Here is a 17604-nt window from a genome sequence, read left to right on the forward strand (position 1 = left end):
GTTTCATTTTCCCGATGTCTTTGCCTCGCTTGTGCAGCAGCGGCTAATCGAGTTTCTCACTCCTCTGAGGTTTTGTTTTGCCAATGTGTTCGCCTTGCTTGAGCATTAGCAGTTAAGTGAGGTTCTCTTCGGTTTTGTTTTGCCGACGTGCTTGCCTCCATTGTCTATCAGTGACAACGCGAGTTTCTGTCTCCTCTGAGGTTTCGTTTTGCCAGTGTGCTTGCTTCCATTGTCTGTCAGCGGGTAATCGAGGTACTCTTTCCTGTGCAGTTTCATTTTGCCGATGTGCTGTCTAGCCCCCCCCCCCCCCTGTCTATCAGTAACTACATGAGTTTCTGTCTCCTCTGAGGTTTCCTTTTGCCGATGTCTTTGCCTTCATTGTCTATCAGCAGGTAATCGAGGCTCTCTCTCCTCAGAGGTTTCATTTTGCCGATGTGCTCGCCTTGCTTGAGCATTAGCAGTTAAGTGAGGTTCTCTTCGGTTTTGTTTTGCCGACATGCTTGCCTCCATTGTCTATCAGTGACAACGCAAGTTTCTGTCTCCTCTGAGGTTTCGTTTTGCCGATGTGCTTGCCTTCATTGTCTGTCAGCGGGTAATTGAGGTTCTCTTTCCTGGGCGATTTCATTTTGCCGATGTGCTGGCCCATAACTCCCAAACCCCCCCTCTTGTCTATCAGTGGCTAAGCGAGTTTCTTTCTCCTTGGAGGTTTCATTTTGCTGATGTGCTCACCTCCCTTGTGTATTAGCGGCTAAGCAAGTTTCTCTTTTCTCGGCGCTTTCTTTGAGCTTCATGCTGTAGCCTCACATATCCGGGCCAGAGAGACAGACACACACACTTCCACGCGTAGACATTTATATATAAGAAGATTAGGCAATGCTAAGTAACAAAGAATAAAGTAAGGTCAGATGACCAGGGAGGACAGAAAAAATTCCAGAGGGCTGGAGAAAAGAAAAAAAAAAAATCTGCAGGGGTTCCGAGGCCACTAGACCACCCAGCCCTCATTGGGCATTCTACCTAACATAAATGATGTAAATCAGTCCTCATGGTTTTCAGGTTTCACGTGAAAGAATTAGATGATGATGATGGTCATGTGGCCTCTGGCCTTCAGTCCATCAATGTAAGGACTGCACGGTGCCATGATCAGGTGGTGGGAACACAGATCACCACCACAGAAAGCCGGAAAAAAAACAGCAGAAAAAGTAGGGGTTAATACGGATTGCGGAGCCATGATTAAAATGATAATGCAGACAGACGCCGGACCCCCAGAGGTCCAAAACACACACGTTTATTGTTCTGTCTTTTACAGCACCACACAATGCACAAACCCACAATGCTCAGTCCTTTCTTTCCTTCTCTTTCTTCACTGCCACCTCCACTTCTCTCTCATAAGCTCTGTCCTCTGTCTCCTTGAATGGAGTGAGGCAGCCACTTTAATACTTCACCCAGAAGTGCTCCAGGGGCTCCCCGATCAACTTCTGGCAACACTTCCGGGTGTGGCAGAAGTGCTGGTGTCCAGGCGCCCCCTGTCTGTGGCCAAAGGTGCCAGCAGGGTTGAGCTTCCAAGCCAGTGGGCCCGATGCAAACCAGGGGGGGCTGCCCTCTTGTGTCCCAGGAGAGGTAGTGCTGTTGACATGCCCTCTCCTAAGAAGGGCGTGCCAACCGGACAAGGCCACTGGCCGTCTGCCATAATGCATATACAGAATATCAGGGTTACACTAAAATGAAGCTCTAAGAAAGCCATGTTCAAATAATGGGTGTTTAGCTGTTTTTTCAAATACTCCACCGTATCAGCCTGGCGAATTCCATTCTCTTAGCCTCCCTAATGGCTTCTGTCCACTGTCCAGGTTAGGACCGGGCCGGGTCCTCCATAAACTCGCAGGTATGCTACCACAGGATAGTGAAGGCAGTGCTGAGAGTACATACAAAAAGTTTGAGTACACTCGAAAGACAAAACCAACGTACACACCAATGTTATTATAGTTTTGCCTTTTTATATTAGAAATAAAAACTATATATTTTTTTCTGACCTTACTTGGAAATTCAGTTTAGTTTTAGTTTTCCTTCATTGTGTATTTTTAGTTTAGTTTTTATTTCACAAAAACATTTCTATTTTATTTTTATATCTATTTGTTTCAGTTTTAGTTTTAGTAATTATGGCATGGAGCTCTCTACGGGGTTTAGTTTTGTGTCACCATCGGACTGAACTGTACACTTAACAGATTTGGGTAGGAGTTTAATGTTGGTGGAAGCTTACTACACTACTTGGTTTACTATCTGGTTTTATCTTTGTCCGAATAAAACGAGCATAATCAAAACCAGATACTGAATATGAACAATTTTACATAATTTTATAATTTTTAAAATATTTTCTGTGTTATTTGTGGTTAACAAATCTGTGCTGCCTGTTGGCACTTTTTCTTTTATTGCCCAAAATGGGCCAATTTGTAATGAAATTAGGTGAATTTTAAGGTTTGAGGGTTTTTTACTCAAAATGTCTACAGCCCACAACATATCTTGCACCAAGACAATGTGCTTAAAATGAATGCCTTCAATATTACATTATAAAATCTCCCATACTGGGCTTTATTTTCTACCAGCCATACTGATCTCTTATTCCATCTCAGGCACATAAAATTTATAGACAGAATTTTGCCACCTGCAGGCCTGAAAAGATATCAAAAATCAGAAAAGAGAATCTGCTATGTTCTGACAGGTGTGATCATGAAAATCACGGGGGCTTAGGAAGAACGTGGCTTCGTATATTAGAAAGTAAAAATGATTTGTCCTGTGCAAAGTGGCAGGAGAATTGCTGTCAACAACAAGCAGTCACCTGAGAAATAAACTGAAACGTTACTCACTCGTGATTTTTCTGTCCATGTGCTAAAGGTTTTGTTGATCAGCATATTCCGATTTCAGCCATTTGAATTACTTCTTAATATACAACAAGTGCAAAGAAAGGCGACACGTAAATTGCTTTCTATTTCACACACTTTATGCGCCCGTATTCATCTTGCTCTGTCAGCTCAAATGCTGTACGAACACCAGCCACCGTTCACTGGACAAATATGTGCGGGCAGCTTGTGGTGGATGACTTTCTGTTTTACAATTAACACTTACAAGTTTTAAAGTCTAACAGCAAGAATTTTCATTCAAAAAATGAAAACTAAAATATTTTAGTAAATTATTGTTTCATCTCAGCCTTTCCAGCTACTTTAATAGTTTTGTTTAGTTTTAATTTTTAATTTCGGTTTTGTTAATTATTTTATTTAAGTTTACAAAATTTTTTTTAACAATAGTTTCAGTTTTGATTTTAGTTTTCATTAACTATAATAACCTTGGTACACACGGGGTGGGGGGAAGGGGGGGGAGAAATGGGGATTTATAAAACCAGATGTACGTCACGTATCCCAGAAAGTTGCGTTGTAAATACTCAAACTTCTTTATTGCTGGTTTAATTTCCACTGGAAGAACGCCTATTATTTTATCATGGATTATTTATTAAGATTTCTTCTATTGAAACAAAAGCACTATCACTTTTTGCATTATCTCTCACTTTTCTGTATCCTTCCTACCTGACTCCCCTTGGTTATCACTATCAACAGTCCTGGGTTCAAGAAGAAGGAGGAGTGTATGGCAGGTGCAACCAACCTAGAGCGCCCGTTTTATATACTGCGAAATAATAGGCCGGGTGGGGAATAGAGCAGAGATTGTGGCGGAACTTGCCATACCTGTTAACCCTTCGTACAGCTCTGGCATGCTATTGGCGGTCTTAAGAAAAGGTGAGCACAGCTAGATAGAAATCTGGCACTCGGTTGGTAGGTGCAACACGGGCAGCGATTTTCAGTCTTTTAAAATTGACGTGGTTACGGCAATGAGATCCACAACTGCGCTCAGTATATCCGACATACCCCACAACTAGAAATACCGTAAAGTAACGGCAGCTTAAGCAGCTATAACTAACAATCGATTCCAAGTTATCCGAGATTGGGGATAAAATGAATTCTCCTTATTAGTGTGTGGTATGCTAGTGTACGGTTTCATGACAACTTGCTTTGAATTAATGACTTCAATTTCCGATTTCTGTTTAGGGTTTTGACGTAAGATAGGACTGTGGTTGTTGGCTATGGAATTTGGTTTGACTTTTGACCAGGTCTTTAATATTCGCCACGTTCTGAAGGCAGCATAACACACCAGTTTTCGACAAACCGTGGTCTCGCTCAGAGCCTGAAACAGAAGTGTGAAGGGAGAACATCGTTTGATTCTCACACTTCCGACATCCCGTTCGTTGGGTTGAGTTTGAATGGGTATTCAGTGTTTAATTGTACCCTGAACTGCCCAATTTGAAATATTTATAGTTGATTTGTTTAATTAATTGCTTTTAACTTCTTGTAGCATGCAGTGTTCATTTGACTTCTAACAAATCGAAAGTTTGACAGACTTTTTTTGTTTTCTTTTTCTTTTAAGGGTAGCGAAGGATGTTTATTGTTCAGGGGGTTTCCATGGTTCGGATAATTTGTTTCGAAATATGAGGGTAAGTATATAAGACTTCCATGATGGACTAGCGGTACCTGAGTTTGGTGCATGTCAAACTAGAGGCTTTACACATATTAGTCAGAAACTGGCCAGGATTAGATCTTGGTGATCTACGGATTCCTGTTCTTCTGGTTTAGCAATCCAGACGTTCTTAGACGTTGAACTTGCCAGTCATCCATAAGCTGAATTGCTGGTCTTTGTGAGAGTAGAGGGGCAGCCCGGCCTACCGTGGTACATTTTAGCAGTTTGCCTACGAGTGTTTAGGAGGATCATGGAGGCCCAAGGAATCTCCATGACTGAATGAATAGTGGATTGTGTGATCACACCTAGAGTAATAACCTCCACCATTTAAAAGTGTGTCACCCTCCACAGCTGGTTGGGTAATACGGTGTTTTCGGAGTTACGTTTTCACCCATCCACATTGCAAACCTGAGCTGGCATTTTATGAAGTGTCCGACTCTGGAGAGAGTTTTCCAAAGTCTCCGTTTTCAGGTGTTCAAAACGGCAGAATAGTGTGGGTGAAAACAAACTAATATCTGCATTTCTTAAACAAGAATGTAGTAGCGTGGATGACGCCTAAGCTTTACCTGTGTCCTGTGATTCTGGGAAACGCTTTGTCTTCCTATAGCCCTGTTACTGGAATTAGTGGGTTGAAAATGGATTGAGAGATTAGCACAAATGTTGGTCATTCATTGCTTAGGGGTGTCAATCTCCGGGCCGCAGTGGCTGCAGGTTTTCATCCTCACCCTTTTTCCTAATCGGTGACCAGTTTTCACTGCTAATTAACTCCTTTTCTCTTCATTTTAATAGCCCTGTTTTTGATGATGTAGTCCTCTGAAATCTTTAAATGGCAGCCAAGCAGAAATGAGACATAAAACAGATGACCAGCTGAATTGAGGCTTCAAACTCCAACAAATTTCACGCCAACCAGTTTCTTAATAAGAAAGCCAAGTCTTGCTGTTAAATCCATTCATCCATTATTCAACCCGCTATATCCTAACTACAGGGTCACGGGGCGTCTGCTGGAGCCAATCCCAATCAACACAGGGTGCAAGGCAGGAACAAATCCCCGAGCAGGGCGCCGGCCCACCACAGGGCACACACACTAGGGACAATTTAGGACCTCCAATGCACCTAACCTGCATGTCTTTGGACTGTGGGAGGAAACCCACGCAGATACGGGGAAAACCTGCAAACTCCACGCAGTTAGGACCCGGGAAGTGAACCCAGGTCTCCTTACTGCGCTACCACTGCGCCACCGTGCCGACCTTGCTGTTAAATGCGTTACTTAATTCCACAGCTTGTTGCTGCTCTCATTTTGCCTCAGCCGACCTTTACCTTTATTTTCAGAAATTGTGTGATGGATTATTTTGTGTCTCACTATGATTTGGCTGGTAATTAAGGAAAAAGAAACAACAAAGGGGCCTGAGTCAAGTTAATTAAAATGAAGTCAAAAGACGTTAATTAGCAGCAAAAACTGTCCACTAATTAAGAAGATGGTTGGAATGAAAACCTGCAGCCACTGTGGCTCTCCAGGCCCGGTGTTCGACACCCGTGGCTCAGTCGTAAAAACAAAGAATGGCTTTTACTGCTGGGAGAGTCAAAGTGGTTTCTGATGCCACCTGTTTTCTTTAATTTTTTTTTTTTAAGGCTATCTTTATTGGCTATGGACCCCTCTTTAAATTTAAAACCGAAGTGGAACCATTTGAGAACATCGAGGTCTATAATCTGCTTTGTGGTAAGGCCAGTCCTCTTTCCTCCTTTAGTCAATAAGAGGTATTCCTTTATATAACTGATGTTATGTAAGCTAAGCAGGTACAACTAAGACCGTGTACCTTTGCTCAGAGACCATCCCTTCTGCTATTCCGTTAGCTCTGGGATGTCCCTTTTTGTGAAAAGAAAAAGATGGATGACAAGCTTCCTCCTGCCTGGTTCTTCGGGGTGATTACATCAATTCAAATTTCTGCCGCACTCCACAAAACTTTTTTGGGGGGAAAAAAAAATGGGGATCGATAATATCGGCATGTGGAGAGGTTGCTGGTTACTACTATGATCATATTTTTGATATTTGACTCTTTGCTCGTGGTCTTAGCCCTCTAAGAGCATCTCCCCTAAGGTTGAAAATAACACATTTCAAATACAGTATAAGCATGTGGGGTATTGTTTTAGACTATTGGAAGGTCATTGATTATGAATGGTGGCGGCACGGTGGCACAGTGGGTAGTGGCGCTGCCTCGCAGTAAGGTGGGTTCGCTTCCCGGGTCTTCCCTGTGTGTAGTTTGCATGTTCTCCCCGTGTCTGCGTGGGTTTCCTCCCACAGTCCAAAGACATGCTAAATCCTAAATTGTCACAATTGTGTGTGCTTGGTGTGTGTGTGTGTGTGTGTGCACACGTGCCCTGCAGTGGGCTGGCACCCTGTCCGGGATTGGCTCCTGCCTTGTGCCCTGTGTTGGCTGGGATTGGCTCCAGCAGACCCCCGTGACCCTGTAGTTAGGATATAGCGGGTTGGATGATGGATGGGTGATTATGAATGTGATGTTTAATTTTTCTTTATCGTTTTCTAGAGATCTAGCCCCATATGGACCCCTCTCAGAAGATGAAGAATGACATCTCTATATATAAAAAAATCCACCTGTACGCTTTTCACGAGAGAACTATCCATTCATCCATCCATTTTCCAACCCGCTGAATCCAAACACAGGGTCACGGGGGTCTGCTGGAGCCAATCCCAGCCAACACAGGGCACAAGGCAGGAACCAATCCCGGGCAGGGTGCCAACCCACTGCAGGACACACACAAACACACCCACACACCAAGCACACACTAGGGCCAATTAGAATCGCCAATCCACCTAACCTGCATGTCTTTGGACTGTGGGAGGAAACCCACGCAGACACGGGGAGAACATGCAAACTCCGCGCAGGGAGGACCCGGGAAGCAAACCCAGGTCTCCTAACTGCAAGGCAGCAGCGCTACCACTGTGCCACCCACGAGAGAACTACTTAACTGATTTTCTGTAATTTGCTTGAACATTCCGGTTGATTTTGCGACTTCTATCACCACGCTAAGTATCATAGTTCTCTTGTGGCAGCGATTTATTTGTGTGAATCTGAGAAAGATGCAGTGGGCCAAGGGGAGCGGGAGGCGGGACCTCTGGAGTGGGTAGCCGGGGGGATGGTGGGGGGGGTCCTCACTCACTCACTCACTCACTCACTCACTCACTCACTCAGGCACCAGCCTGTGTTTGAGTCGGAGTACCTGTCGCCATGTGTTGGAGTGTACCTTGCCCTTCGCCTATCTAGTGATACCCGTTTATTGATTTTTAAAGTTTGATTTGTTTCACTACTATGCAGGAGGAGCCGCGGGGGACAGCTAGTTGCTATTACAATCGAGAATTTTTAGGCTTGCTAATTGAGGCACATTTTAATATTTCAAATGTTTATTATGTACTTCTACCTCAATCCTATTTCTTATGAACTCCTTGTATTAGGGCGACTTGCACTAATTCAGACTTTTTTTTTTTTTTGTTCCCCACAGACTTGTTGAATATCGTGCCCGCACAAAACAATGGCACACATGGAACTCTGAACCATTTGCTTAAGAAGCCCATCTTCAGTCCAGCCTTCCCCATGGAGGTGTTAGGTCCTTATTCTTGCCCATTTAAGACCACTTCCGTCGTGTACAATACGAGTTGTAACTGTGATAATATGAATAAAACACAGGTATTTTTTTTTCCTTTCTTTGTTTTAAATTGACTTGTTTACAGTATATTATGAACATTGTTGCAATGAATGTGATAGCTGTCAAATTCCAAAACATTTTACTAAATGTATTAAGTATCGTATTTGCTCGATGCCATTGATTTTTAGGCACACCCTTGGTTTTAACAAGCTACATTGAACGAGTGTCGATGACGGAATGAGGCTGCCACCAATTATACTAAGGAATGTGAGGCATGCAGCACATGGGTTGTTTTTTTGAGGGTTCGCGGGATCCTCTCGAGGTTGCTGGGTATCCTGGCCGGCCTGTACGCTGGTACCATGAGTGCTGTACAGAATGGAGGCAGACCCTCTGTGTTTTTCCCAGTTGATTTTGGGGTTTGTCAGGGGTCTGTTCTGTTCCTACTCTGGTCAGTGCTTATATGGACTGGGTGTCGGGCAAGGTCGTGGGGTCCAGCGGCTTGGGGGGGCATCTGTTGGTGAGGAGAGATTCACGGATCTTGACAGCTGACGATGCTGTGATCTTTGCGGAGTCAATGGAGGCTCTGATCGGGGGTCTCAAGAGACTGGGTTTTATCAGGACCCTCGCAAGCCCAGACACTCAGACCCCTCACTCAAAGAGCCAGGCCTTTAATGACCTCTTGGGCACGGCCATCAGCACTGTGTCCGTCTGCGGAGAGAGTGTCGACCTCAACGAGAGGTTTACTTACCTCGGCAGTGACATTCATAACTCTGGTGACTCTTTTTTTTTTTTTATGAAGTCGGTAGACGGATTGGGAGAGCATGAGGGGGTCATGAGGTCACTAGAAAGGGGTGTGTGGCACTCCTGATATCTCGGCAAAAGGACGAAGGTCCAAGTCTTTAGAGTCCCGGTGGGTCCTGTTTGTGAGACATGGATGCTATCCAGTGACCTGAGATGAAGACTGGACTCCTTTTGTGTGTGTCTATCCGGAAAATCCTTTGGTCCTGCTGGTTTGACTTTGTGTTGCTCAGAGTCCCGAATGAGGCACATGACCTGCATTGTGAGGTCGCGTCAGTTACGTTCTCTACAGCCATGTGGCGCGATTAGCCGAGGGTGATCCGGCTCACAGGACTCTAATTGTTGTGGACCTCGGCAGTGACATTCATGTGTCTCTGGTGACTCTTCTTATGAAGTCAGTAGATGGATTGGGAGAGCATGCGGGGGTCGTGCACTCACTGGAAAGGGGTCTGTGTCGCTCCCGATATCTCTGCAAAAGGTCAAACGTCCAAGTCTTTAGAGTCCTGGTGCTTCCTATTTGTGTGACATGGACGCTATCCAGTGACCTGAGATGAAGTGTGTGTGTCTCTCTGGAAAATCCTTGGTTGCCGTTGGTTTGACTTTGTGTTGCTCATGGAGTCCCGAATGAGGCACATGACCTGCATTGTGAGGGAGCGTCAGTTATGGCACTACAGCCAAGTGGTGCTTTTCACCCCCGAGGGTGATTCGGCTAACAGGATCCTCATTGTTGGGGACCCAAGTGGCTGGACCAGACCAAGGGGGTCGCCATGTAACACCTGGCTGCGGGCAGATAGAGGGTCATTTCCAGAGGGTGGGCCTGGACCGTGTGTCTTCCCTTTGCCAACCGCAATCCCGAGTTGTTTTGTTGTGTATGTGGGTGCGGCAAATGCGCTGTACCAGTGCACGCTCCCCAACTTGACTTCATTTTAAAGTAACACATTCAGTGCAGAAATAAATACTAAAGCATACCGATACCACAGCATTCAACTTCACCATGGAGGACATGGCAAAGTGGTCAAAGAAAGGAGGCTGCTCTCCTCACACTTTCTTTAAATCTCCATCTGTCCATTTTCCACCTGCTTGTCTAGTTTGTGGGTGGGTGGGGAGTTGGCGCCTGTCAATGGCTGCTGTAAAATGAATGACCCAACTAGTGAGAACGGGTGAAAACATAATTCATGGCACTGCCAGTGAAGTATGGAGAGGCAGAGCTTGTATAGTTCCTGCTATCTGCATGATGGAGTTCTGTTTACAATATTTGAAAAGCTGAATCCTTTGAAAATTTTGTGAATTAATAATAACAATCCTTGTAATTTATTTAGCACTTTTCATTGTGAGGTGGGGAGCCACTTCAATCGCCACGAATTTGCAGCAACTACCTGGATGATGTGATGGCAGACAGTTTTGTGCCTATACACTAACCACATATGAGCTATTAGGTGATGAAGTGGGGCGAGGAGAGAGACAATTAAAGGCATCCGACAATTAGGGGGGCCAGAATGACCAGGCTGTGGAGGGCAATTTAGTCTGAACATCGGGATACACCCTACTCTTTATGAAGGATGCCCAGTGACTTTTTATGACCACAGAGAATCAGGGACCGTTGGTTTTTACATCTCGTCTGAAGGATGGTGCATTTTGACAGCATTGGCATTAAGATCCACATTCAGACCACAGGGTAGAGCCCCCCTGCTGGCTTCACCAACACCTCTTCCAGCAGCATCTCCAGTTTTTACTGGTTGATCTCCCATCCAATTATTGGCCAGGCCTGAACAGCTTAGCTGCAGGCGGATGACCGGTTCTGAACTGCATGGTGGTATATGATATACACACCATAAGGTCTGTTCTGCCTTGATTTTTCCGTTTAGATGATACTAGAAAGGCATCTACCTGAAATACACAAATTTGTCCTTTTAATATTTTAGGAAGAAACCTTGAACCAGAGCTGAACCTGCAGTCAAGTGAAGGTAAAACTGTTAAACTTGTCATTTTTAGTATATGAAATTTTGAAGATTGGTGCTGCTCGCTCACAAATGAGGAGACCAAAGTTCACGTCGCCTGGTGCTCCCAAAATAGAGTTTGCATGTCCTCCCTGGTGTGTGTGTGTTTTTGCTGCTAATTTCTTTTGAATTCATTTGAATTGACTTGCTCTTGACGACTCAGACCCCTAAATTGTTTCTTTTTCCTTAATTAGCTGCCAAACAATAATGAGATACAAAATGAGCCAAAACATGACCAGCAAACTGAGTCCATCACACAATATCTGAAAATAAAGAAAGGTGAAGGTCTCGGGAGTGCTGATCTGCTCAGGTCCTCAAAACGTTTGAACAGAAAAGAGAAAATCGACAATTTCGGAAATGTCTGCAATTGCACAATGAGAGCAGCAACAAGCTGTGGAATTAAAGACCAGAATCGGCGCCTCGTTACGCGACTGGTTGGAGTGAAAATGCTTGGAGTTTGAGGCCCTGACTTATTTGGTCTTCCATTGGCTCCCTCACTTCACATTTCTTCATTTCTGTTTAAAGAAAGAAACGAAGCAATTAAGAAGAACAATGAAGAAATTCAGGAGTTACATATCTTAAGGAATAAGTCAATTAAAATGAAAGGTAAAGGAGTTAATTAGCAGCAAAAACAGGTCACTGATAAGAAAAGGGTTCGAATGAAAACCTGCAGCCCTCCAGGACCAAAGCTGGGGACCCCCTGTCTTAGATTGATGAAAAACAAGATGCTCTGATGAAGCTAAGATTTAACCAACTGCCCGTCCAAGTCTAAGCGCCATGTCTGGAGGCCACCGGGCACCGCTCCTCACCCGTGCAATACCAGTAGGACAAACACCACAGCCACCACAATGCTCCACTAAGCTGGCCTTTAATATAAACTGGCCAGATGACACATGAAAGTCCACTTGGAGTCTGCAAAAAGGCATCTAAAGGACTCTTAGGCCAGAGGTCACCAACTCTGGTCCTGGAGGGCCGCAGTGGCTGCAGGTTTTCAATCTCACCCTTTTCTTAATGAGTGTCCTGTTTTTGCTGCTAATTAACTCCTTTTACATTCATTTTATTTGACTTGTTCTTGAAGACTCAGACCCCTTAATTGTTTCTTTTTCCTTAATTAGCTGCCAAGCAATAATACAATACAATACAAAATGAGCCAAAACAACTGGTGTCCATCATACAATGTCTGAAAATAAAGAAAGATGACGGTCTCAGGAGTGCTGATCTGCTCAGGTCCTCAAAACATTTGAACAGAAAAAGAGAAAATCAACAATCAGAAATGTCCGCCATTGCACAATTAGTGGAGCAACAAGCCACAGAATTAAAGAACGTGTTTATTAACAAGAATCGACTCCTAACTTAAAGCAACTGGTTGGAGTGAAATTGGTGGGCGTTTGAGACCCTGACTTGGTTGGTGTTCCGTTGGCTCCCTCACTTCACATTTTATTTCTGTTTGGGGGCCATTTAAGGAAAGGAATGAAGCAATAAAGAGGAACAATGAAGAAATACAGGAGTGCAAATCTTAAACAAGAAGTCAATTAAAATGAAAGGAAAAGGAGTTAATTAGCAGCAAAAACCGGTCACCAATTAAGAAAAAGGGGTGAGAATGAAAACCTGCAGCCACTGCAGCTCTCCAGGACCGGAGTTTCAGACCACTGGGGTAGAGCAACAGTTTCACTTTACACCTTCTCTAATCACTTTAGTTTAAATTAGTTTTGCAAAATGTACCTATTCCTGTATTTCATTCTACAATTCAACCATCCAGTCATAACGTTGGTACCATTTACTTCAAAACCTTCAAAAGTTATTGTTGTGTTGCCAATGAATGACTGGTTCTTGTATAAAACGACTAGTTGCGCTGCCGGTTTACTGTATGTCTAGCTGCAGTCTGTTCTAATGGGGAAACAATGATGGGAGCCTAAAGACAGGCAGTATCTGTGCTGAACAGTAGGGGTCCGTCCTCCCTTCTGAAGACCTCTTCATCACCCCCTTCAGGAATGCATTTGAACTGCAAGAGTTGTACCCGTGCTTTTTCCTGCTAAGATCCCTTTCCAATTGGCATATTACAGACTCGTAGCCACTCTCTGCAGATGACCCTCCAGCTCTGTTGTAAGCCCAATGCAAAATAAATGGAGATTGCTCTACTAATAAAAGATGTTTGTCATTGTTGGGAGATTATCGCAAAGAAAAATCATTTTAAGGATAACATCTCAAGATAACACGTTTCTGTAAAAGAGAACCCTATCACCACCCTCAACCCGCCACTTAAGTGTATCATATTTTGATATTGGATGGTACACGGAACTTGTTGGAATGTTCAAGCGTTGCATGGTTTGTCTGCTTCGTCACTCCAGACATTTCGATTCAAATCCTGAAGTGGAGCTTGAACATGCTGATCGTGTCTCCCGTACTCCTGCCATCCTCCTATAATCCCAAAAGTGTACATGTTAGGGTTATTATGCTCTGTAAATGGGACCCCATAGGGGAGTGAAGGTGTCCTGCCATGAATTTGTGCCCAACTTTGCTGGGATTTTTCACTGGCCCCTGGATCAGCGGGTACAGAAAATGAAAGGCTTAAAACTTTTGAGTTTTGAAAATACCACAAAATATAGAATAAAGGAACATACAAACTTTACATTCATTTTATCCTTTGTGTGACAAAAGAGAACTCTATTTATGCACTTTGTGAGAGGTGGCCGGCAGCTTATCCCTGCCAACATATCCAGGCCGCTAGATGGAGTCCTCCCTGCAGCATGGAGGTGCCCTGGATTCCCGCAGGGCATCATGGGAGATGGAGTTCGACTTCACAGCCCTGCTGGGTGCCATCGGGTGACGCTGCAGGGAGATGCAGGGATTTTTATTTTCCCTATAGCCCGGAAGTCACAGGGACGGAAGGACAGAAGTACTTCTGGGCTGAAGAAAAATATAAGGCTTCATCTGACCTGGAAGTGCTATGGAATCACATGGACTGAAGGACAGAAGCACTTCCGGGTCAGGGACTATTTAAAGGACTGGTGCATAACCAGCAAGCTGAGCCGGAGTTAGGTGGGAGCAGGACAGAGCTTGGTGGGAGTAGTGGAGGAGAGATTTCTGAACAGTGGTTGTTACTTTGTTTATGTATGATGGTGGAGGTGCTTTTGGGCACTGCATTAAGTAAGAAAATCCATTAAAGATCTTCTTGGTGATTTTACCCTGTATGCAGTGTCTGTCGGGTTGAAAGAGGCAACAGCGACCTCTAGCATCCACAACTTTTGGCCACAAAACTGCTTTTTATAAATATATTTTTAATAGATCTATGAATTGAGCTTTTTAATGAACTTTGCACTCTTTTACAGTGGCAGCAACCAACAAGAGCAACATGCCATACGGAAGACCAAGACATCTTCTGCCTGGAGCGTACTGCTTATTATATCAAAGGGACTATGTGACAGGGTACAGCATGATGTACAGGACGCCTCTGTGGAGTAGCTATACCATTCAACCCAAAGTAAGTCCTAATACGTTTCATTTAATTGGTGCAATTCTAATTTTTTCGTAATCTCCCCTCAGATAATTAAGGTGTTTTTGAACTCAAATATAAATAATTACCTGATTTGGATTACTGTTCATGATATAATCCACATGGTCTGGATCTCAAAAACGGACCCCTCCCCAGGCAGCCCAACTTCACCTGGGTGAGGTGGTTGAATTGTATGGCCTGATCTTGTTACAAATGTTCTACTGTTCAAAAAAAGTTTAACTTTAAAAAGTAGGCTTTGGCCTGCACAGGCCCAAAATAGAGTTAAGGTTTTACCTTGCTTGGCTTTAACATTGAGGCTCTCTTTCTGTGTTTTAAAATGGCTAACTCCAAGTGTCTCTCACATTAAGTCGTAAGACTGGATAACAAGAGGGTCCTGCACCATGTCTGAGAATCGATGATAAGGACCATTATATTCCAGGGGTACTCGGTTACAGTTCTGGAGGTTCACAGTAGCTGCAGGTTTTCCTTCCAACCAGCTTCAAAATTAGAACTCCGGCCTAGCAGATGATGAAACTTGCCATTTTAATTTATATGGCTTGTTAGTCCTTTCCTTCTACCAAGACGAATCTTTATCACATTGTAAATTTTTCGTTGTCTGAGAACATTATCCATGTGTTTTGTGGTCCTCACAATTACTTTGAAATAAGTGAGAGGGAAGAACCACCAAAACAAATGGATAATGCTTTCAGACAATGCAAAATCTACAAGGTGATTATCTGGTGCTAGGCTGCCTGGGGTGAGGCCTGTTTGAGCTCCAGACCAGGCCCAAATCCACAATATCAATAATTCATATTGGAGTTTAAAAATTCAAATACCTTATTTTATTTCAAAGCATTGTATTTGTGTTTTTTTTTCCGCTCCAATATGAATTATTGATATGGTGGATTTGTAGGCCTGTTCATCATAATACAATCCACCTGGTCTGGAGTTCAAACAGGTCTCACCCCAGGCAGCCTAGATCCAGATGATCACGTAGGATTTTCATGGTCTGAAAACATTATCCATTTGTTTTTGGTGGTCCTTCCCTCTCACTTATTTCAAGGCATCGTTTTAACACGGATACGTTATGATGTATGTACGCATTGGTGTAAATGGAAGCATGCCAGATGGAGAGCTGCAGGTTTTTGGTCATTTCCCCCTCATCATTAACTGATTGTGGGTTGATAGGGCGGACAACAATTAAAACCTTAATGCAGCAGTTTAAAACTAAAGTGGACAATTAAGGGTTCTGAGCTGTAGCAAGCAACTTAACTAAAACTAAGGCCAAGTAAAAAAAAAAAAATGCTTGATTAGTCAATAACTGGGTTCAAATTAAAGTGAAAACCTGCAGACCTCCAGCACTAGAGTCGAGTACCCCATTTCAGTCACATCTGTTGGTCGTTAAATGACATTTTCAGCAATGATAGTGTCAGGGGTCAATGTCCGGGTGACATAAACCCACCCAGTTTATAACCAAGATAGTCCCTGCAGCAAGCAAGAGACCAACAGTTTTGAAAGGTCAAAGTGCACTATGCATGTTCGTTGAAACAAAATCGAAAAGCATGGTACAGGAAAGAAGTCATTAAATAGTCCATACAAAGGAAGCTGTGCAGTTGTGCAGGTTTAAACAATCAATAAATGAATGCTTCAAAGTGTCAAGTTAGTCTCCTTAGATAATCGTATCGCTCTCTCCAGCTCACCCCGGTGGTTTCGTTCAACTGGAGGCGACGCCGATCGCTGCAGTCGTCGCCATCCTGCTTGCACTCTTCAGCTTTGGGCCAAGGTACACTTCATCAGCCCCCAGTCACACCGTATACCGTATTGTGCCGTCTGGATCTCAGAAGGTCCATCCAAGTCCTCGCCCTTGACTCCAAAGCTCAGCGTAGATGCCACTCGGGGGGGCCCCATTGCCTTTGCTCCCATCGCCAGCGCTTGCTTGCACCACCGAACCTGTCTTTAAGCGGGCTTTCCTCCTCCAAGCGCACTTCTCCCTTTCCTGCTCGGCCACCCTTTTTGGAATAGTGCCGGGCACAGGAGCTTAGCCGAGTGCCGTGGAGTGCCAAGAAGGCAATCGGCCAGACTGCGCGTCTCTACTTGAATGCGTGACAAACCCCATTTACACTCCGCAGCTGCTCCACTGCTCTGACACACCTGCACCCTTTCTCCGCACCCAAGGCTTATTGCTGTTTTTATTTTTATTTGTATTTTATATATATTAATATATTATTTTATTTATATAATATAATGTATAAACTTTTCCCCGACACAGACCCAATGTTGTGACAAATAGTAAAAAAAAAAAAAAAATAAATAACAATGCATTCTCCATATTACAAATTCTATTTGATTTTTATAAACTTCATGGTTGAGCATGGAAAAGGCACTATATAAATAATACATTTTATTTTTATTATTTTGCTTAGTGGTTGAAGCAACCTCCAATAACCAATAGTCACCCATTGCACTCTGACAAATCCAGTAAGAAGTAACAGTATAGTGACATCTTCTGGCCATTTGTAAAACATGTAGCAAAGGCGCTATATAGGCATCGACCCGACACAGACTGACAATGGAGGCATGTGTAAAATAAGCAAAGTCTTTTAATTTCTCTTCACCTGTGAGGCCTGTCTTCCCTGTAATCCCCACAGGCACAACAGTCCCAAACAACACCCAAAGTAAAGCACACTAACACACACTCTTCCTTTCCACCACTCCTCCCAGGGCAGTTTCGTCGTCCTCCTCCCAACTCTGGTGCCTGGAGTAGTGGCTGCAGGCTCCCTTAGTAGCCCTCCCGGAAGTACTCCAGGTGGTGATTGGCCCAAGAGGCTGCACTTCCAGGTGTAGCTGCATTCCAGCCCACAGAGGCTCATTAAGCCGTGCAGCTCCTCCGGGTGGTGGCCATGGAGCCCAACAGGTCTGAGTCCTGAAGTTCCACACCTGTGGCCCCGATGAGGAGGGCTACCACCACGCGTTTCGGGGAACATAGAGCTCTCCCGGATCCAGTGTTGAAGGGGCGTCCCGGCCATCCCTCACAAACACCTAATGAAAGGAAAATCATTTCTTTCGCCATTATTTCTAAATAATTTCAACTTTTGATGGCAA

The 17604-nt window shown here is 44.0% G+C and overlaps 1 protein-coding gene across 1 annotated transcript in view; it reads left to right on the forward strand.

Annotated features, from left to right (window-relative positions):
- LOC114666266 (ectonucleotide pyrophosphatase/phosphodiesterase family member 1-like) overlaps positions 1–17604 on the forward strand; it is a 122939-nt gene that overhangs the window by 87694 nt on the left and 17641 nt on the right. The window contains exons 15-19 of the mRNA XM_028821044.2: positions 4465–4531; positions 6184–6271; positions 8071–8255; positions 10935–10976; positions 14339–14490. Coding sequence (XP_028676877.2) covers positions 4465–4531; positions 6184–6271; positions 8071–8255; positions 10935–10958 — 364 coding nt within the window. The 3' untranslated portion in view covers positions 10959–10976; positions 14339–14490. The remainder of the gene's footprint in view (positions 1–4464; positions 4532–6183; positions 6272–8070; positions 8256–10934; positions 10977–14338; positions 14491–17604) is intronic.

Source organism: Erpetoichthys calabaricus, chromosome 15, assembly GCF_900747795.2.
Source record: "Erpetoichthys calabaricus chromosome 15, fErpCal1.3, whole genome shotgun sequence".
NCBI lineage: Eukaryota > Metazoa > Chordata > Cladistia > Polypteriformes > Polypteridae > Erpetoichthys > Erpetoichthys calabaricus.